Raw genomic sequence first — 23,519 nt, forward strand, 5'->3', positions numbered from 1 at the left:
GGGAGGGTGGGAGGGAGGCTCGAGGGAGGGGATATGGGGATATGTGTATGCATGTGGCTGATTCACTTTGTTGTACAACAAACTAACAGCATTGTGAAGCAATTATACTCTAATACAGATGTATTAAAAAAAAAAAAGAATAAGGATGTTCCAGGTGGTGGGATATTGCATCACACATTTTTGGGACTACACATGCTTATGTATACAATTTATTTTAGATAGTGCATTTTTGTTAATTTTTTTCTTGTTATTAAAAGTAATGCATATCATAATACAAGTTTGGAAATTACAGAAAATAGAAAATCCGAATAATTCAGAATCTCATTACCTAGACATAGTACCTGATTTTTATGTACTTTTTTGTGTCTTGAATAATATGTTTTAGAAAAAGCATTTTATTGTATATCCCATTAGAATTAAGATTAAGAAAAACAACTACCTCTTATTCGTAAGTGCAGTCAGAAGGGAAATTGACACAAATAATCAACAACAGTAGCCACATAAAAAGTAATACTGCATTGTTATCTGTCCAGATCTTCCTCAGGTCCTCCCTCCTCTTTTCTTCCCCTCCCCCTGCCCCCCGACCTCCCCCCCGCCCTGCCAGCCTCCTTCCCCCAACCTCCTCCCTTTCTCTACTTCCATTCAAGGAAGATTCACCTTCCTGATGATGTTATGCTTCTAGTGTTTCTCACACTATTTCAGCAATTTCTCCTATTGCAGCAAACTATGAGCATGTTCTCAAGAGGTCTGGGAACAGTCTTAAAGTGTCAGCCATAAGTCCCCAATTTCTTTGTATTCTCTTGATTTATCCTAAGGTTTCTGTGAATTTTGCTTTCTAACTTCTTTGTGTTCATTGTATTATAAAATATTATATTAAATGTCTTACTCTGAGTAAAATTCTCCAGGAAGCTGTGCCACATTTATCAAATGACTTTAAACTCTCTCTAGCATATGGCTGCATCCCCCGAGGGTGCACGTTACCCTAATTTGAGAAACCTGGACTCTCTAGATAAGTTTGTATTTTCTAAGCATACATTATTAAATAGAAGAATTAAAGGAGTCATATATATACTAGATTTCCAGTGATTCTCAGTGGAGAGATATGGATCATGTCTTCCTAGAGGGAAGCGTCAGAATCATCTGGAAGGTTTTTTCAGATTTTGCTCTGCTTCCTTTTCAGTTTGAGAATTACTGCACAGTGAGCTCCTGTTCTGATTGGAAAGTGAAAGTGTTTTAATCCTCAGTAGTGTTGGGCTATAAAAAAGGATGAGGACCACAAGTTTTATTTATTTATTTACACATACATACATATATGTGTATATGTATATTTGATTTATAAGGTTAATGATTTATATTCTGAAATCTATTTGAATGAGTAACTGAATTGAGTTTGCCGGTCTTATTATTTATTTTAGCCAAATGTGATATGATGAATTCAGTTACCAAAAAAAAAAAAAAAAAAAAGAGGCCTTGAATTGTCTTATTTCTACTGTCCCAGTCTGTTGAAGTTTAGGATTTAGAGCAACCGTGGTCCTGAATTAGAAAATTATTCTGCTACATTAGAAATGTTTTGCTCTTTAAGGTATCTGCAGAGCTCTAATCATCTGACCATTTGTTCCCAGTAGGGTGCCTTCAGTGCTTTAAGCTTTCCTTCTATTTCTTTTGTTATGTGCCCTCCATCCTTCTGCCTCCTGCTGCTGGTCTCAAGTTATCAGCATCATAGTAACGAACTGTTTCTTATTTTTGGACCAATGGCATATGCTACATTTTCTAAGACATATAATACTATGATTAGTGTAAGAAAAGAATTCCATCATCTGACAATAAAAACTGTTTAGGACCATGCCTATTGCCACGCAGTACAGGCAGAGCATTTAGCGGTAGCAGTCTGAGTACTCACACAACAGGGCAGATGCTGCCTTGTGGATAGGGACTCCACCTTTCAGGAAAGAAACATGTCACTCTATGGGAACCTATGAGAACCTCAATTTCCAGAGTTAGAAAGAGGTCCAAGGTCTGCTGTTTCAGTTCTCAGGTGCAGGGTTTCAATCCTCATGTGCAGGGTTTCAGTCCATCTTCCTTTCATCCTTTGTGTTTTCTAAAGCCCTCTACCTCTGACAATTTGGGAAGATCTAAGCTGTAACATCGATAACTTATGTCAACAAAAATAGGACCAAAATAAAAATTCCAAGGTTTTATAACTATGCCTTTCCCAATTCCTTTTAGCTTTTTAGTTTCCTTTTTTCTACATCTATTATTTTTTTTGGGGGGGGGGACTTAAACAAAAGGTAGGTTCATGTGAATCTCTCAGCAAGTATTAGTACAAATAAACATTCTCAAACTTTTTAGAGTACTATTTAAGGGTTCTGCACCCACAATTCCAATTTTTTTTTTCCCACACCGCCAAGCAATTCTCTGACACCAGCTGGATTCCTAAAATTTAACTCAATTCTGACACCATCTACCCGGAGATAAATAGCATCAGATTTCACAGGTTAAGGACTCATTTCCACAAGACTACCTTCCACTTTAGATGCCAATTACAAGTCCTAGTTGTCATGTGTACTTCTGACTGACTGGCTATAAATTGGAGGTTGCCATGACCCCGTCCTTGGGTTTGATTAACTTGCTAGAGTGGCTCATAGGCCTTGGAAAGCCAGTTTTCCCCCTAGATTACCACTTAATTACAAAGGATATAACTCAAGCAGCCAGATGGAAGAACTGCATGTAACAAAGTATGAGGAAAGGGTGTGGAGCTTCCATGCCCTCTCCAAGGGCACTACTCTCAGTACCTCCACATGTTCACCAACCTGGAAGCTCTCTGAAGCCCATCCTTTTGGGTTTTTATGGAGGCTTCATTATATAGGAATGATTGATTAAATCATTGACCACTGGTAATTGATTCAACCTCCAACCCCTCTTCCCTCCCCTGGAGGCCAGGGGTGTGGGACTGAAAGTTCCAACCCTCTAATCACATGGTTGGTTCCTCTGGTGACCAGCCTCCATCCTTAGGTGCTTTCCAAAAGTCACCTTATTAACATAAACCCAGTTGTGGTAGAAAGGGGTTTGTTATGAATAACAAGACACCCATTTCACCTTTATGGCTCTGAAGTGATTTCAGGAACTGAGGAGTAGAGATCAAATACTATAACAAAAAATGCTCCCACTGCTCTTATCTCTCAGAAAATTTCAAGGGTTTTGGGAGCTGTGAGTCAGGAACTGTGGACAAAGACCAAATATATATGAGAAATGTATTTTTGATCCTCTAAATGACCAAATATTTATTTCATATAAATCACAATATGGCATTCTTAGACATAAGGCTTTGGTTAGATACAGTGATGAGCAAGATCAGACACGTACCAGCCTCGTGGAGCTTACAGTCTGGATGAAATCAAATAATCAAAACTAACTATAAGTTTATAATTGATAGTATTTGACCATCTCCTTGTTGAGGTGGTTTCTTCACTTGGTATCTAGAACACCACACACCTGTTTCCTACCTCACTGGCCACTCCTTGTTTTGTTTTGTTTTTCTGCTGAGTCCATCTCTTCTTTCCATCTAAATGTTGGAGTGCCCTAAGCCTTAGCCCTTGTTACCCACTCTCCTTAGATGATATCATCTAGTCATATGGCTTTAAATAATACCCATTAATATCAATATGCTGATGACTCTCAAATTTGTATCTATATTCGCTATTCCTCCCTAAACACCATAAAACTTTCAATATCCCAATCCTCACATTCACTGCTTTCCATCTCAGTAAATGGCACCACCATTTACCCAGTGGCTTGGGACAGAAATATAAATTACTTTTATTCTTTCTTTACTTTCACAGCTTTCATCTAATCTCTCAGTAAGTTCTGTTGGCTCTACAAATTATGTCCAAATCCTACCACTTCTTATCACCTCCACTGTTACCATGCTGGCTCAGTTGACAGTAGCCTGCTAAATGGTCATCTCTTCCTAGCACCCTCATCCCCCTCCTATTTATGGCATCTGTTCTCCACTTCTTAGCCAGAGTAATCTCTTTAAAGCTTAAAACAGACCTTTGTAAAAAATCCTCTAGTGAAGAAGTGCTGATTTCAGGTCTGGGGCAGGAAATGTACAAGATGAATCTCTGAGGATAGGATACTAACAGAGTAAGAGAAATGATGAGATATTAATCCAATTTTAATCATAAAATTGAAAATGTTGCATACTGTCAAACATGAAGGTCTTTATGAGATTTTTCTCAATATTACATTAGACTTTTGGAATTTAAAGACAAAAATGAAATAATATATAAATAAAATAATAGAGCAGATTTCTTTTTGCTAATTCATGTGCACACACACAGTTTAAGAATTTTTCAAACCCACAAAAAAATTCTAAGGCAGCACAATGAACTTTTATATGCCTCTTAACATAGATATACCACCTGTTAACCCGGTCACTTATTTAAGTTGAACCATATATGCCCCTTTTTGACACACACAAAAAAGTGATCACATGGTTGAAACTGAATGCTCACATACACATACAATACACATTTCCTTTTGCCAAACCATCAGAAAGTAGGTTTTAAGTATGACACTTCATTATTTATCTTCCAAGAAAAAATACATTATCCTACATAACTAAAAACCAGTATCTCAACTGAGAAAAATCAATATTAATTGAATATCATCATCCATATATAATCCTTATTCAAATTCCCCTATTTGTATCATCAGGCTTTTTTAAAAAGTCATACTACTAAGCTAATTTAAGAGTCTGAGGTGCTGTCTCTTATAGAATAAAGTGATTATGTTTACTGTTGGCTTACTCTAGTTTTTTCCTTTCGTGGTTTAGCTTCTTGCATCCGTGTTTGACAACAGCATCAAGACCTTTGGAGTAATTGAGAGTGACCCTTTCGACTGGGAGAAGACTGGAACTGATGGCTCCCTCACCACCACCACTACTTCTACCACTCCTCAGCTGCACACCCGCTTGACCCCTGCGGCAATTGGGTATGTCCTAAACAGGTGGTTCATCAGTGTCTTTCCTGGATGTGTTGTATCAACATTAGCAGAAATGTCTTTTATGCCATCCAGGTTCCCTCATATGACCAATACTAAGACATAGGGATGCCTATGGGTTTCCTTGAATTAACATTGCTCTTATATATGCCTTTGTTTGGATTTACTTTTCTTAGAAAGTACTTAAAGATTATACCGTGAAATGGTAGCTTAGAGCTTGTGTTACTCGTTAATGTCAGATGTACAGTAGATTTTCTCCAAAATGAGAAGGGGCATTTGTTGCATTTACTACTAAAGAACAGATGGGACCCCGGAACAAGAACAAGCCACAATTATTTCTGGCTACACTGTGCTTAAGTTTAGTGGGAACAAAACGTGTAGCTACTCCTCTTATGAAAGTGATTAATTTTCGAGGTGTATTAGGAAGAGGTTAGTGTATTTCCATCTTCTTGGGGGTTTTTTTTGTTTTTTGAATTTTTTTTTTCCTGTATATACATTAAATACAGTTGCTTTTGTTTGTTGTTTTTCTATTTCGGGGGGGTGTCTTTTTTTCTGACCCCCCCCTTTTTTTACCTGCTCTAGTTGGTTTAAAAGAAAAAGTAAATAGGGAAAAATCGTCATACAATGAGTTAATTGGAACACTTTATCACTAATCCATTGCTTTGTTTTTACATTGAGATGAGATCACTAGAACTTACTGAATCAGAAAAGCTTACATGGACTCATATAACTGGAGATGATATCCCTGATTAGTTAGTCTAAGAATTCTTAAATGTGAGACCTTGACTAGCTATAGTAGAATCACCACGGATGTTTGTTTAAAATACCCATTTGTAGGACTCACCCCAGACCTACTGAATCAGAATGTCTAGGGGTATGGCACAGAAGTCCATATGCATCAGATGTTTCTCATGCTTATCTTAGTTTGGGACTCACTGCACTATTCCAGCCACCCCATTTTACTAATGAGGAAATAATTCTAACTCTGAGTGGATCATCCAACTTTAGATAAAGATTAGTGACAGAGCTGGAGCCTATGTAGAAATTTTGATTCTTGCTTAAATGCTTTCGTCCTCCTTCTCCTTTGATTGTTGTCAGAAATAAATCTCACATTTGCAAAAATCCAGCTGATAGCACTTCAGGGTAGCTGAAGTCAATGAACAGATTTTAAGTTCCCATATCCCAAAGTTTTTTCCTAAAATAAGATAGAATAATAAGAAAGGAAAAATAAAACTACATAAAAGCTATGTCCTCAGCATAATTTGAAGACAAAGGATGCCCAAATCAAACTAACTGTAAGTAAAAAGAGAAAAAAACAAAACCCCAAGGCCTTATGTAATATCTCTTATGCTCCTGCCTCACCCAGCCCTGCCACGAAGCTTACTGAAGGCAGATCAATAAAAACTGTGGGAAGAGGAAAGTTAGCCCTGGGACTTAAGGTTGATTTAAAACGAACATCAGAAAGACTAAATCCATCCGAAGAATGAAAATACTAAAAAGTATCCAGGTAGATCAGATAATAAACTACAGGGAGATAAAAATATTCATGATTCAAAACATGTAGCTTCTGAGGAAGAAAAAAGACAAAAAGGGAGAAATACCCTTTGTCAGTTGAATGGTGAAGGAAAAAAGCACATATCTGTTTGGGTCCAATCAGGAGAGAGAAACTACATAGTAATTTGAACAGGGAAAGATGATACAAAGAATTATTACCTATAACACAAAATTGGAATAACGTGGGATTGAAAAAGTAGACAGAACCGTAAAGAATACAGGAATAGCAAATATAAAGTGCAGCTCCTACTCCTAGGGCTGAATTAAGCATCCAAGGAAAAGCTCCCTCAGTCCCCACCCCAGGGCTGAGTACTGACCTTGTTGGTGAGTGTATGTCCTCACTCATTGAATGGCAGGGAAGTTGCTCTAATGCCATACTGGTAGAATTTGCTGAAATATCTGCCCTCTGGAACTTGATGGAAATTTGCCCTCTGGAGTGCCAGAGAAAACGATTTACTGGAAGTGTCTTACCAGAGACACTCTGCTACAAAACTTATGGGTAGTAGGCATTGCTCTGGGAAGATATTGGTTGCTGCTGTCTGTGTACTGCAGGAGACAGGCACGGGAAAGCCACACATGCTGGAGAAGCTTGACAAGCTGCACAGTGGAACCCAAAGCAAAACCCTTTCCTCCCGCAGGGTCTCTCCAGTGCCCTCTACTGACAAAGCTCCCATGCCAGCTGGCAAAGGAAAAGAGTTAAAGGGCACAGATCCACTTTCACAGAATAGGCAATAAGGATGAATTTGGAGCTGAAATGCAATAAATGAATAATTACAGAGGGGAAAAAGGAGAAATAAAATTTAATTACCTATAAGAAAAGAGAACTATAAAATCAGAAGATGCACAATATCTCCTCTGACCAAATAAAAATCCACTAAAGTGTTTGGACTTTGCTATACTGACAGAGGAGGGCACCAGTTAATCTGTGAATCCTGTAAAACATTCCAGTGCCACAAAAATGAACAAGAAAAATATTTTAAATATCCATAAAGTGTTATTTCAAAAACTCAGGAAAATCTAATACATATTTACTAAGGAAATTTCCTGTCAAGAATAAACAACTATGAAGAAGAAAATTATAAGACAGAACCCCAAATGGAACTGAGTATGTTCATGCATTGAAGATATGGATAACCACCTTGGATCAGAAATTTGAAAACTAAGAAATAGAGTGAGTGTGGTGTGGGGAGGGAGAGAAGAAAGAAAAGGAAAAGAGGGAGGAAACAATGAAATGATAGTTTGTTGAACTCAGGAAAGAAATGGAAGAAAAAGATATCTCACAATTGAATAAATCACAAGATGCGCAAAGGACAGTAGACGCAAATGAAAGTTTAATAAAGGGCATTGAATAAGGTCAGGGGGAAAAAAGCCCCAAGAGAATGAAAATAAAGAAATAATTTAAAAGGGCTAGAGAGAAAGTAGTGCCAATGGAAGGCCGAGAAGGAATAGCATTCATATTGTTAGAGTCCCTGAAGAAGAAAAACAAAACAATACCAATTAAAACTGAGAAACTCAATAGCAAAAGGTTAAATAAGGAAACAGGGGACTAAGAGCATTTAAAAAGGTAAATGTCCAAAGGTGACCATTAGAACAAAAAGGCAAACCTTCTAAAATATATATTCTTAAAAGTTTATAAATTGAAGTACAAAGAATACTCATCTTGTAGAGAAAGAAATATAGCAAATATGACAAAATACCCATAATTATAAAATACTATGACAGAGTTAAGACCAAACATATCAGTCATAGCAATAAATATGAATGGGGACATCTATTAAAAGAAAAAGATTTTTAGTTTGGTTTATATAGCTGTATACATATGCTGTATACAAGAGATATACCTAAAAAAACATGTTTCAGAAAGGGATGGACAAAGATAAACGAGAAAAATGGAAACAGTCAGAAGAGAATAACAGTCCTGATATCAGACAATGTAGAATTCAAGCCAAAATAAAGCTTTAAAAGTTACAGAGATGGAAGGGTACTTTTTAATGTTAAGTGTCACAGTTCACAAGTGGGACATAGTATTTATTAATATTTAGTCACCAGAATCACAACAGTCATCTTTAGGAAGCAACAACTATGAGAGATTAAAGGAGACAAAGAAACACACTAGTAATTGGAGATTTTAGTATACAACTCAGTTCAAGACTGAATTCAAGTGAACAAAGAATAAGAAATAGAAGACAAACAACACAATCAATAAGGTAGATCTTAGGCATATTTTTCAATATCTACACCCTGATGATAGAGGTTACACCTTCTGCTCAAGTACCCCTGGGACATTTACAAAAATTGATCAGTTATCAGGTCACCAAGAAAACATATACATTGTTCTGTAAAGCAGAAATATTACACTGTCTGGTCACACTGTAATAGAACTAGAAATTGCTAACAAAAACAAAAATGTCAAAGGCCCTTCCACCTGGAAACTTAAAAACCTCCAATTAAACTACTCTTGGGTGAAAGGGAAAATACAAAGTGAAGCTATAGGAAAAATAATGATAATTAAAACACTACATATCAGAATCTGTGGTATAGGGACTTCCCTGGTGGCGCAGTGGTTAAGAATCCACCTGCCATTGCAGGGGATATGAGCTTGATCCCTGGTCCGGGTAGATCCCACATGTCACGGAGCGACTAAGCCCGTGTGCCGCAACTCCCGAGTCTGCACTCTAGAGCCCGCGAGCCACAACTACTGAGCCCATGTGCCACAACTACTGAAGCCCATTGCACCTTAGAGCCGGTGCTCAGCAACAAAAGAAGCCACCGCAGTGAGAAGCCCGTGCACTGCTACAAAGAGTAGCCCCCACTCGCCACAACTAGTAACCCTCATTGCACCGCGCACAGCAACGAACACCCAACACAGCCAAAAGTAAATTAATTAATTTTTTTAAAAAGTTCTTAAAAAAAAAAAGAATCTGTGATATACATTTAATGCCAAGATAAGAGGAAAATCGATGGCATTGAATAAGGAGATATATAATGTCAAGATGTCTTATTACTGATTATATTGATGTTGGTAATCTGGTTAAGGTGGTGTTAGGTTTTCCACTTTATATAAAGTTACTATTTTTCCCTTTGTAGGTAATAATTATCTTGTGAGAAGATACTTTGAGACTATTCGAATGAACTTGTTTTTTCATACATTTGCCTACTAATTTTAGCATCCATCTTGCCTGCAAAGTATTAGGCCCACAAGCCTACCATTCGCTATCTGAGCCTTTAGAAAAAGTTTGCTGACCTCTGAGTTATCTCTTTTTGCAGATGATATGGTAGAATACCTGGAAAGCCCTAGAGAATCAGTGTTAAAGAGAAAAAATGATAATTTATGTCCTACAACTCTTAGTTCTTAATAGAGGGAGAAAGTAAGTTCAGGAAAAGGTAAGAGGATGCTTTAGATCAGGAGTTAGCAAGCCTTATCGTTCACTAAGAGCCAGATAAATATTTGTGGGCTCTGCTGTCTGTCACCACTACTGCTGCCACTGTAGTGCTAAAGCAGACATAGGCAGTATGTAAATGAATGAGCATGCCTGTGTGTCATACACATTATTTACAAAAATAGGTGAACAGGCGAGATTTGGCTCACAGGCCCTAACTTGCCGACCCCTACCTTAGATTATGGGGACGGGCATATGAAAAGGGTGTCCAATCTTATTACTTCTCTTGACATCTGTCCAGTTCTTCCATATATCTTCTTAATTTTTTCCCTTAATCTGCTTCTGTAATTTATACCTTGCCTACAAACACAGGCCGTGTGCTAATAATACTCTCACATATATCTTTCTTATCATACTTATTCCTGAACATAATATAATTGTCTTGGGCAAGAATGCTTTCTTTCCATATCTCAAACTCCAGATCTGGATCAGAGTTACAGGAGAAGGAAGAAAATAATAATTAAGCAAGGAATAAAACTGGTGGAATAAATGCTGAGAGGAACCTGAGTCATGTGGGAGGTAGCCTGTGTGGAGAAGAGGGAAACATTCCTTGAAGTGTGTGCTCTTACACTGAAGCACACGATATAAGGGGGAAACTAGGATAGAATAAAAATAGAGGCAGTTTCATAGGTGGAGGTGTGGTTTGTTTCCTGAGAGATGGAAGGAGGAAATGCCAAGGAATTGGGGTAGTTGGAAAGAAGCAGAATTGTAGCTAGGCTAGGGAAAAAAGGATTTGGAAGAACATTGAGTGATTAAAATGGGGGAAAAAATGTGGAGCTAGTAGGTTGAGCTTCCTGAATTCAAATATTCCTCCTTTGCCATTCCCTTTTCTCAGGAATAGAGGGAATTCTTTCAGTAAACATTTGGATTACCACGTAGCACATGTAGGTCAGTGTCCATTATAATTTCTTATGTCAATAAACAAATTATATTGAACTTATATCTGAAAAATATATCTTTTAAGTAGTCTAGTTCTGAACTTTAATTACTTTTATAATAAATCCTTTCATTTGAACTATTTTGGGTCAAACTACCTTTCCACTGTATCCCAGTGTCAGAACTACAGGGAGTACTTTACAAGGCTGTACGGTTTTTCCCTGGGAGCCATTATCAGTGCTTTTCCAGTTTAACATTGAGAGTGGTGGTAGTGAAGGTCATCACATCAGGTGGAACAAGTCCCTGAAAAATCATGTTCTTTTTTTTTTAAATTTAATTTAATTTTTTTATGCAGCAGGTTCTAAATCATGACATATTTATGACACCTGGGCCAGGGTGTAACCATTGCCCTTAGAGTGGTACACTGAGAAGATGTCTATTTTCCCACTCATAATAATTGTATGTGTCAGTATAATCTACTGAAGGCGTCTTTTTCTGCCTTTAGACAGTGCAGATAACACTAAGAAAAGGTTTCACTGTGTGCTGAATGTTGTGTTCAGTCAGCAATATTTTTTTTAAAAAAACCAACAACTAGTATGTAGAGTAGAACATACTAGTTACAGAACATTAGAGCCAGCAGGGGCCTGATCACTTAGTGAGTGATAGCTGAGAACTAGAAAAGCCCCTCATGGGCCAGAAGTCTAAGGGAGAGGCGACCAACTATGTAAATAGGACATGAAATTGCTTTGAAAGAACATATAGACAAGTGCCAATTAATATTTTCTATTTGTTGATAATCAGTTTATACAGGACCATATGAACTGTATAATTGCAGAATTTCTAGTTTCCCCTAGAGGGCAAGAATTTCCTTTCTTCTTTTTATGTCCCTAGGGCCTTACATGTAGTAGGTACTTAGTAAAAAGTCTGTAAATGAAAAAGCAAATGCATATTGCATACTAGTTAAAAAATAAAACAAAACTGATTGATCTGATACCTGCTTATATCAAATGACACTTAACATTTTTCTGTTTATAGTTTTTGTTATTCTCTAAGAAAAATGGGTAAAGAATAGAAAATATTAAAATACACAAAGAATCCTTGCAAAATAAATGAAAGGTTTCTAACTTTTAAAGTGATTGTTAAATTAGGGAGTTATATCAGAATTTGTATTTTTAAATCAGCTTGAAAATTCTGTTGATCAAAATGCAGTTTTAAAACTAGATAGCTAGTGGGAAGCAGCCACATAGCACAGGGAGATCAGCTCGGTGCTTTGTGACCACCTAGAGGGGTGGGATAGGGAGGGTGGGAGGGAGACGCAAGAGAGAGGAGATATGGGGATATATGTATATGTATAACTGATTCACCTTGTTATAAAGCAGAAACTAACACACCATTGTAAAGCAATTATACTCCAATAAAGATGTTAAAAAAATAAAATAAAAAACAAAACAAAAATGCAGTTTTAGGGACTTCCCTGGTGGTCTAGTGGTTAAGACTGTGCTCCCAGTGCAGGGGGCACGGGTTCAATCCCAGGTTGGGGAACTAAGATCCCGCATGCCACACAGTGCGGCGAAAAAAAAAAAAGCATTTTTAGTTTGTAGAATTGGCATGCCCTAAGTTTCTGAGGTTTTTTGTTTTGTTTTACTTTCTTAATTATGTATAGACTTCATCATTCAAATCCAGAAACAGAATGTGGGATAGTCCCATAGTAATTTTTTTTTTTTTTTTGCGATACGCGGGCCTCTCACTGTTGTGGTGTCTCCTGTTGCGGAGCACAGGCTCCAGATGCCCAGGCTTAGCGGCCATGGCTCGTGGGCCGAGCCGCTCCGCGGCATGTGGGATCTTCCCGGACCGGGGCACGAACCCGTGTCCCCTGCATTAGCAGGCGGACTCTCAACCACTGCGCCACCAGGGAAGCCCCCATAGTAATTTTTGATTCTGGTGTTTTTAAGTTCTGCCTTATTTTCATTCCTCATTTTCAGAATTGCCAATGCCACTCCCATCCCAGGAGACTTGCTTCGAGAAAATACGGATGAGGTGTTTCCAGATGAACAGCTTAGTGATGGAGAGAATGGCATCCCTGTTGGTGTGTCACCAGATAAATTGCCTGGATCTCTGGGACACCCTCGTCCCCAGGAGAAGGATGTCTGGGAAGAGATGGATACCAACAGGAATAAGATAAAGCTTGGGATTTGTAAGGTGTGTATTTCTTGCATAGGAAGTGATACCTCTCAGTGTCTTATTATTTTTCTCCTACTGGTGTAGCAAAGTATCATGATTCTCAATTTTGAATGAGAAGTAGAACATTGTATCGCTAGTTATTTATATATTTGTAATTGCAATATTTTTGTCTAATTTTGCTCGTAATGCTCAGGTATGGACACCAAAAATTAATCTTCATCTTGTATTTTGTGGAAAAGATGAAGGTAGTTTTAAAAAAATAACCAGACATGGAGTCTAAAAGAAGAGACATCTATAGAACAGAAGTTAATGGTCCTTCCAAGTAGAAGGACCTTCCTTCCATAGTGTAGACCAATGGAGCTGAGTGTTCATTCTGAAAACTATCTCAAATGGAGGCAGGGAAATGAGGGTTAGAAGTGGAAAGCATCAAACTGGTCATGAGCTGACAAAGTAGATGTTGAATAACATGATTTTTTCTTCATTAGGATTGTAAACAGGTCCACTTGTAAGTATGGGGAGAAATATAGACTTCCGAATTAAATGATTTCATTAGTCTTTGGGTAGATTATCCCCAAATTTCTCTTTGATCTTACTGTTTCCTGTCATTTCCATTTTCATGGAAGATGATGATTAATGGGATGGAGGGGCACTGAATTACAAATCAGTTAGTTTTTGGTACTTCCTGTGTTTTTATAATTGTTTAGTTGGGAAGGAGGTTAAATTTATAGGTGTAAAATGAGACTCCCAGCTCATATGTGTTAACATGATTGATAGAAACTTGGCTAGTCCTGCTTTGTGAATGGGAAATGTATCTTGAAAAGAATCTTCTGTGACAACGTCTGAGGAGCTTGGCCTATCTTTGGACAATATATACTATATTTTTAAACTATATGATTTTAAAAAATTAACAGTATATACTTTCAGTAATGGGAGTCATTTGTAGGAACATTCTCTGCATAGATGTGATATGCTGCCCTGTGGTCTGGTTGTTGGTTAGCACTATCTGGACTAGTAGTAATCAGGAATAAGTAGTGAAAAGTAGTCAGGAAGTCAGTGTCAGATTTTTGTAGTAAACACCAGGAGCAAACACCTTTATAGTAAACACCAGGAGCAAACTGTTCTTAGTAAAAATTCTCTAGTGACATTCTCAGTTGTCAGCCCATATGGGTGTTTGTGTATGTGACAGAGTGAAGTGGCACTTGACATAGGTCTTAGTTACTTTAGTTTTCTTTCACGTTATCACTATAATCTACATTTAATTCTTTTCTATTTTTTAATTTCTTCCTTTTAAAAAATTATGTAAATTAGATTATTAGTGGTATTCTTTTATACAAGTAATGTTTATGTGGAATTTTCATAGACGTTTACCATTTCCTTGCAATTTTGGAAGTCCCCGACTCAATCGTTTTTCTTCCTGAAATATTCCCTTTAGAAGTTTCTTTGGTTGAGGTCTTCTGATAGAGGACTCTTTCAATTTTTACCTAGCTGTAAATGTATTTATTTCAGCCTTTTTTTTTTTTTTGCGGTACACGGGCCTCTCACTGTTGTGGCCACTCCTGTTGCGGAGCACAGGCTCCGGACGTGCAGGCTCAGCGGCCATGGCTCACGGGCTCCGCGGTATGTGGGATCTTCCCAGACCGGCACGAACCCGTGTCCCCTGCATCGGCAGGCGGACTCTCAACCACTGCGCCACCAGGGAAGCCCCCAGCCTTATTCTTTAAAAATAGTTTCTGCTGCCTTCAAAGTTTTTGATTGACAGTTATTTTTCTTCTGTCTTCAATTATTAGTGTTCAGAAGTCTACTGTTTTTTCTTTCTTTCTTTTGGTAGATGACCATTCCCCCAACTACTTTTTAGCTTTTCTCCTTGTCTTTGGTGTTCTGCACTTTAACTATGACATGTCTAGGCATACACATATCTCTTTTTTTAATCAGTTCTGGGAAATGCACAGCTGTTCTCTACCTAAATATTGTCACCTCTTCATTCTTTCTGTTCTCTCAGGGGCACCAATTAAGTAAACATATATTAGATCTTTTTATTCTGTCATCTCAATATCATTTTTTATATTTTTCTTCTTATCTTGCTGTGCTTCATTCTAGGTAATTTCTTTTGCCATGTCTTCTTATTCATGAATTAATAACTTTGGCCTTTTATGGCTAATTTGCTGTTTAACAACTTAATTGAATATTTATATTAAATTCATCAGTTAATTCCAAGTAATCCTTTGTTGACCTTTATATATTTAAACATTTTATGCATAGCTGTTCTATATGCTATATCTGAACAAGTTTGATACCTGAAGTCTTTGGGAGTTACAAACTTTTTTTATAATTATTATTATCATTTCTGCTGACTCTTGGTCATGGTGGCATGCCTTCTTATATGTTTGACTACCTTTAGTGTTTTACTCATTAATTAATAATTCGTGGGAGTCCTGTAGGCCTAAATTGGGGGTTGGGGAAACCTTCCTTCGGAGAAGATTGTCTTCTGCTTCTCCTGGTAGCCAGAGAGCACCCCCAGTTTAAGACCAACTGGGCATTCTTGAGGGTCTTTAATCAGAATAGACATTCAGACTTCCTCTCTCTCCCTACTGCTGGTGTAAAGCTTTATTTCCCTGGTAATCGTGCTACTGTATCCTCTGTCCTTAGGCACCTCCACCCCTCTGGGCTGCCTCATTCTCAGCCTCCTTCTGCTCTATCCAGCTGCTTATTGTTCTAACTCTAGTTTTCTTGTTGTTGTTGTTTGGTTGGTTTTTAGAGAGGAACTGAGACAGGGAGTATTCAGGCTTGGCGACCTCTCCTACCTCTTGTGAGACCACTTATGTCTCAAAGAGAATGTCCTCTCCAGGTTTAATTTTGGTTTAGTGGAATAAGGTCCTGCAAGCATTTAGTTAGACATAATACAAAAAGCCAAGGTTGTTAAACGTTTTCAGTCTGTTTATCTTTGCACCAAAATATAAAACACTAAAAATACTGAAACTGAGAATAAATTTAGAAAACTTATTTAATAAAGGGTTAATAGACAAGTATGTAATGAATTACACTAGCCAAAATATCCTAATCTTCTGAAACAAAATCCCAATCATTTGCTTATATTATCTTGAAAGACTTCAATGATTCCTATCGTTTATAGTGACTAGAATGTTTTTCATGGTTTCCTTTTATGTTTTGCTAGGCTGCTACTGAAGAGGAGAACAGCCATGGTCAAGCAAATGGTATTCTGAATGCTCCAAGCCTCGGCTCACCAATTCGTGTCCGCTCAGAGATTACTCAGCCAGACAGAGATGTTCCATTGGTGCGAAAGTTACGTTCCATCCACAGCTTTGAGCTGGAAAAACGTTTGATGCTGGAGCCAAAGCCAGATACTGACAAGTTTCTTGAGACTTGGTATAAAATAGTTTTTCTTTTTCTTTTTTTTTTAAGCAACTAAAACACTATTGATATTATTACTTTCTATTATGTAAAGTTTTTCAGATAAGGAGTTTTTGCATTTTTGTAGCACTGATTTGATTAAGCTGTCATCATCTTTATCCATGTTTTTAGTTAGCATCCTCATGCTTAATGTGACTTGCCTTCTGATATTATTACAAGTTCTATAACATATAGCCTTTGGCTGTGGGAGCTGGAAACTTCATAAGACTAGGTATGAATTAAATGAACATTTTGAAGTGATTTTGTTTGGAAGATGATCTCTTTTATTGGAATGGAGAAGATGCATTGTAAGAGAGGGCATGAAAAATATGGTATTAGGCAAGAAGAAGGAAGAGTACATGAAGTAGGGGAAAAAGTAATTTATATACAAGTGATAGGCAGTTGAATTCAATTTAATGAAGGCCTTCTATGAGTAAATGCTGTAGGAAAAAGAGACATGAATATTTATCATTCTACCTAGAAAGAAGGAAAGGTGGAACTTTAGAGAGCTATACATAGGTAATGACTGTTTGTAGTTCACAGTTCTAAGGCCCCTTATCTCCAATTTTGATAACAAAAGACTGAAACTTTAAAAAGAACTTGGGATATATTTATGAATTATAGAAGGCTTTAGTAATATTAAGACCTGAGTGACTTTAATAATAGTCACATCCTTCAATTGTACATCCCCAGTGGCTACTATTGGCAAAGAAATACGAAGTTAGAAGGACCATGTATTTAACTAACATAATAGTTACTGTGTCTGAAGATAATTCAGCCACTTCTGGCCTTGTCCAATCTAGCTTCCATTTTAAACAGTACTTCATAGTACTTTGTATTCTTCATATGGTACTCATTCAGTCTCACAGCTATGTGATGTAAGCTTGTGTCTACACGTTGATATAATCAAAAGGATGGACTGGGGCAGTGTTTAAACATTTTCAGTTGTGCATGAGATTGGGAATAAAAATAAAAGTGTGATAGGGATAAAAGCTTAGTTTGGGAAAAAATTAGTCTAACTAAAGAATGTAACTAAAAAGAGAGTCCATGCTGAGGGAAGAGCTCAGAGATAAGACAGAGAACAGAAGTACTCCAAGAAAATGAACTCAAGCCAGAGCCTAGAATGAATAGGGAACAGTTGAAGGAAGTGAAGCACCTAATTACAAACTTCAGGAGAGGAACAAGTGTATTGCTTAAACTGCTTCCCTGCAGGTGAGAGCAGTTCTCAGAAGCCAGTGCAGCCAAATACCACCAGTCACACTATTGCTTAGCCCTGTCTTTGGAGGAGTTTACTTGAATGAGTATACATTTATATACCTCTCTGAAGACAAAACAAATGCAGGAAGTATTTGCCTGATGTGTATTAGCTTCCTCATTTCCTTTTGTAGGGCCTCTGCTGAGGCAAAAGCCCCTTGGGTAAGTTGTCCCTCAGTCCCTCAGAGCAGAGGGCAGTGTGATTGAATTGGCAAAGCAAAGGTGAACTGGATCACACAAGTCACCCTGGTTAACCTGGTTAGGCTTCTTTCCTGCCCAGCAGCAGGAGAGACATCTTCCTCCTACGGGCTCCATCTTCCAAAACAGGATTATGACAGGTGGAGCAAAGCGTTATCCACCTGTGAAATGTTCCTTATGCTTTATCCATATTGTTTTTTTCTCATCTGTGGGTAAATATTAGTTCTTTATAGAACTTATAGGCTATATAATAAGTATTCTCCCTAGGACAGTTAAGTAACTTGTGTTCATTTTCTTAAGCTTGGAGAAAATGCAGAAAGATTCCAGTGAAGGAAAGGAATCTGTTCTCCCTGCTCTGCTTCATAAGCCTTGTGTTCCTGCTGTGTCCCGTACTGACCACATCTGGCACTATGATGAAGAGTATCTTCCAGATGCTTCCAAGCCTGCCTCTGCCAACACCCCTGAGCAGGCAGATGGTGGTGGCAGCAATGGATTTGTAGCCGTTAACCTGAGCTCCTGCAAGCAGGAGGTTGACTCCAAAGAATGGGTGATTGTGGATAAGGAACAGGACCTTCGGGATTTTAGGACAAATGAGGCTTTAGGCCATAAAACAACTGGAAGCCCTTCCGATGAGGAACCCGAAGTCCTTCAAGTCCTAGAGGAATCGCCTCAAGATGAAAAGCTCCGATTGGGTCCTTGGGCAGAAAATGATCATTTAAAGAAGGAAACCTCAGGTGTGATCTTAGCAGTTTCTGGGAAGTGCCCTGCCACTGCTGCTTCAGAACAATATGCAGATAGGCTGGAACTCCAGGCTGGAGCTGCTAGTCAATTTATTGCAGTGACACCCACAAGTCCAATGGAGGCACAAGCAGAAGGACCCCTTACAGCAGTAAGTGATTTGCTCCTGTCATTTTTCTGTCATCCACTCAGGGTGCTATTAAGAAAGGACTAATAGTTGATCAACTAAGATTCTTCTGCAGAGGCCTAAGTTTGGCACATGGGTGTAGGGAATGATGTCTGGACTAAGTTCTGTAGTCCGTCTTCCAATGTGAAATTTCTCAAGAAGTGAGATTTTTTATCAGGATAGCAACCTAATACATGAAATGTCATTATGACCTAATTTCATAATAACATTTATAATTAGACCACAAGAGCTGTCTATCTGCGTGTGTATATATAATATGACTTTTTAAAAATTTGTAATTCTAGAGGTTTTTGAACTCTACATTATAAATATAGTGAGGATGGCATGTATTTAACCATTCATGGTTTGTACTTTATACTGTACACCATTGCTAGTATCATTCTTTTTGTTTCCTTTCTCCTTCATAACCTTCACCCAGAAATTTGTCATATTTTATGTTCCTTTTAAACAGTAGTTTCCCAACTATTTTTTTCGCATTTAATTTTTATTTCGATAGTAGTTTTCCAAGCTTAATGTCTGTTGTTTATAAAATAGAGTCCCAGCCTCACTTCCAGAACTTCTGCTTCAGTAGGTTTGGGAGAGTGAGAGCCCAGGAATCTGCATCTTAACAGGCAGCTGAAGGCAATTGTGATACAGGCCTTCTGCAAAGGAACATTTTGAGGAAACTCACTCTTTATTCTCAGTTTGGGCATTTAGCTGGAGACACCTGTTACCCTGTTCTTATCAGTAAGCATTGGTGCCCTCTGTGACTGTGTGAGTCTCACAAAAGCCAGATATGAAGGCAACGTCTCAGGTGCGAGCAGGTCCATCTGTCCTTACATGTGTGGGAGTACCAGGTTTCCCTAAATGCCATCATCAGCTAGCGGCCGTCTTTTCCAGCTCACCAGTAACAGCATTGTTCTGCGAGCTGAAATGTTTTCAATTAGAACAGAATTGCACACGCAGGTGTAAAACAGTAAGAAAAGGTAACAAAATTTGATTTTGTGTACAGCTCTGTAGGAATTTACCTGCACTTCGAAATAGAGAAATAAATGCTTGCCTCTTTCTTCATCATAGTTAGTTGGTCTTTTCTTCTTTCCTAGGACTGTTTTGTGTAGTTATACAAGTCATTCACTGCATAAAGAGACCTAGCCAAGGGAACAAGTTGGGGCTGAAATCTAACCCAAACTTTGCTAGCCAAACTGTGCATCTTTGTGTAGGGCTGTTTCCTCTTTGAGGGGCATCCTTTTCCAAATTGTACAGAGGTCCCCTTTGGGCTAGAGGCAGATCCTAATGCCTCCCTCCCTTGTCTGCATTTCTTTTTTCCACCTCACCTTCCTCTTTCCATTCATTCCCTCTTTCCACCTTCCCAGATTCAGTTTCTTCTTTTCTTTGACTCTAGTATGCTGTATACTCACTGTTGGCTCATGCATTTTTCCAACAGCATTCTGGTGTGCTTCCCTGCATAAAGGGTTCTAAACCCTCGGCTCCATTTCTCCTGGTATTTTTTACTCTCTCCCATCAATACTGTCCTGTCCACAAAAATTGTTCTCATGGTTCTCTTACACTATCTGCAACATTTTCTCTATCAAATTTTTGAAAGACTTGAATATTATATTTGATATTATAAGTTTGACCTTATTTTCAGGTATCATTAAATAAAAAATCTTTTTCTTAACTGAAGGTCTCTTAGATAGCAGCCTCATCACTTGTACACTTGTGTCTAAGGTATTGAACTTACCATCTCCTTCATTTTGGGGAGCTTGGGATAAAAATATATCTCTTTTGTAGGCCTCTTCTTGAGGCCTACATTCAGAGTTTACTTTTGCAAGCAGATGTTGTTTCTTCCCTAACTTAACTACAGACACATTAAGTAGGGAGTACCACCAAATAGTCTCTTTAGGTCTCTTGCAGCTCTGATCACGTGCTCTAGCTTAGACAGTATGATAAAACATATTACCATTCTATCTGAATATTTTAAATTAGGACATGTATATTCTGATGAGAAAGAGTTTGTTAGTTTATATCTTTTGCATTTAGGCTTGTTTCCTCTTCATGATGATATGAAAGAAATTGTCCTGGTATCTTAAAATATGTAAGAACTATGAAAATAGGCAAAGCAAAAGTTTATCTGTATTACAGGTATAGTTGGCATATTAAATCAACTGATGAGAACGTCAGCATTCTTTAATTCTCTTTATTTCTTAGCATAGATTTGTGAACCTTGTTTAGGGCTTTCCTTATCCATATACATGAAACCACTGGTTATCAAATAGCATGTATAAATTTTTTAGATGATATATTTTGAAAGATGGATAAATTTGCTAGATTCAAAAGAAATTGGGGTGATTTTTGGAAATTAGATTTTTTTTCCCCTGGGGTAAACAGTTATGAAGTTAGCCCACTACTAATCATTTCTAAAAAGAGGCTGAACAACATAGATTTATAGGGAGCAAAATAAGACTAAACTTTGGCTTATAGCGGAGATATTAAATTATGTTTCGATTAGCAAATGGAGAGGCAAAATTAAGCTGGCATAAACAAACAAGGATAGAGAAGGAAACTAAAGTAACTTGAACTGCTTCTGAAACAGGTCTAACTATTGGTCCAGAATGACAGTAACTGTAGGAAAGAATGTGACCAGTTTTATGTGGTGTTGAGTAATCACTGTTGGTAGGGAGAAGGTTGGACGGGTTATTCCTTACAGATATTGTGGCAGATTGTACCACATGATCTCTTGGTTCTAGACAGTCCTTTAGAAAGGCAGTGCTTCATTTTAGTATCACCTTTGGAAACACTATAAATGTGACTGGAGAATAATAATACCACCTATATGTTACCTTTTGCTGTGTAACAAATTACCCCAAACTTAACAGCTTTAAACAACTGTTATTATTTCACACTTTTTCTAAGGGTTGGGAATGCAGGAGTGGGTTAGTCTGATCGTTCTGGCTCAGGGTTTCTCATGAGGTTGCTACCAAGCTGTAGGCCAGGGAAATCATCATAGGGTGGGACTGGATGGGAAGATCCACTTCCAAGCCCACTCACATGGTTGTTGGCAGGCCTCAGTTCTTCACTGGATGTTGGCCAGAGGCTTCAGTTCCTCACCACGTAGGCTCTCCATACTTGACATGGCAGCTGGCTTTTTCAGAGAGTGAGGAGAGAAAGAGACAGAGAAGGGGGCGGGGGTGGTGGTGGAGAGAACACCCTCCACCAAGGTAGAAGCCACACTGTCTTTTATAACCTGATCTCAGAAGGGGCATATATCATCATTTCTGCCATATTCTATTGGTCACACAGAGCAGCCTTCCTCATCCCAGGGGATTGTCAACATACTGAAAGACTTTCCTCATTGACTTGTTCTTCAGACATTGAGAAGAAGAAAAGCAGGAGTGGGGGGTGTAAAGTAATGCACAGAGAAGGAGCAGGACAAAAAGAGAGTCACATGTACTTTTTTTGTAATCTGTTAGTCAGCATCTATTAAGAGAATTCCTCTGGCTGTATTTACAGGAATTACCAATACCAGTACTATGAGAGTCAGATCAGCAGTTGATTGCATTGCTTTAATTCTGTTCTTTCAGCCCTTCAGTTCCGTGAGGCGTCTGCTAAGTTCCAGGCTTTCTGCTGTACCTCAGGGATAAACAGTTGGCGCCAACCTGTTAGGTTGACATTGAAGGCCTATGTCTAAACAGTTACCTTAAACCACATGAAGTGATTTTTGTGGTGGAGCTGTGTACACAAATGAGAATACAGATAAATCTGCCTAGGACAGGGGAGTGCAATGTTGGGTGTTTTAATTTTCTCAACTCTTATTTTCTAATTTTATTTACCATGGTGAAGATATATTACTTTCAAAAATAAGAGGACTTTGAAGGATGAGTAAGTTTGCTGGAAGGAGATGCAGGGGTGTCAAGCAAAAAACACAGCATGTATGAAGGCAGAGAGGCTTGAAACACCAAAAGTCAGAGTATTTAAATAAGTAATCCAAAATGTTAGGGCGAAGGAAGGAGGCTGAAAATGAGCTGCACAAGTGAGGTGATAAAGGGCCTTGACCTGCCATGCTGAGGTATATGGGATGCAGGACAAGAAACTGCCAGGGTTGAGGGTGGGGAGTAATGTGCTCTTTGGGAGCCATGGAGGGAGAATGGCTGGGGCAGCAGCCAGTGAGGAAGCTTTGGCATTAGTTCAAGCAAATATGAGGGCTTGAACTGTGAATCATGAAAATCTCAATGAAGACTTGAGACATTTCAGTAGTGCAGCTTACCTGAAATAGTAGCTTCATGTGACTTTTCCAGTGTTCCACTGAATATTTGGAGCCCTTGTACACCTGGAGTGACTATATGAAAGCTCATGGAGTCACTCAGAGTCTCTATTGAAAAATGAATGATCCAAGTAATTAACAGATGAGTGTTTTAATAGTATGGAAAGGTAAGGACTTTTTGGATTGATTGCCACCGTGGTTAACTTCTTGAAATGGATTTTGTAGGAGAGTTGAATGCATGTACATTGACTAGGGAGTGGCTAAATGTCCTCTGTCTGACCATGGATTTCTGGTTTTTTTGTTTTTTTAATTTTTTTTGCGGTACGCGGGCCTCTCACTGCTGTGGCTTCTCCCGTTGTGGGGCACAGGCTCCGGACGCGCAGGCTCAGTGGCCATGGCTCACGGGCCCAGCCGCTCCGCGGCATGTGGGATCTTCACGGAC

The 23,519-nt window shown here is 38.4% G+C and overlaps 1 protein-coding gene across 4 annotated transcripts in view; it reads left to right on the forward strand.

The window, feature by feature from the left end:
• The window catches only part of TTBK2 (tau tubulin kinase 2), a 144,633-nt gene that overhangs the window by 106,082 nt on the left and 15,032 nt on the right, over positions 1 to 23,519 (forward strand). For all 4 annotated transcript variants that reach the window (XM_024732473.1, XM_024732474.1, XM_024732475.1 and 1 more), the window contains 4 exons: positions 4,835 to 4,992; positions 12,854 to 13,070; positions 16,225 to 16,436; positions 18,213 to 18,801. In XM_024732473.1, coding sequence (XP_024588241.1) covers positions 4,835 to 4,992; positions 12,854 to 13,070; positions 16,225 to 16,436; positions 18,213 to 18,801 — 1,176 coding nt within the window. The remainder of the gene's footprint in view (positions 1 to 4,834; positions 4,993 to 12,853; positions 13,071 to 16,224; positions 16,437 to 18,212; positions 18,802 to 23,519) is intronic.

The sequence above is a fragment of the Neophocaena asiaeorientalis genome, unplaced genomic scaffold (assembly GCF_003031525.2).
Source record: "Neophocaena asiaeorientalis asiaeorientalis breed wild unplaced genomic scaffold, Neophocaena_asiaeorientalis_V1.1 scaffold119, whole genome shotgun sequence".
Taxonomy (NCBI): Eukaryota; Metazoa; Chordata; class Mammalia; order Artiodactyla; family Phocoenidae; genus Neophocaena; species Neophocaena asiaeorientalis.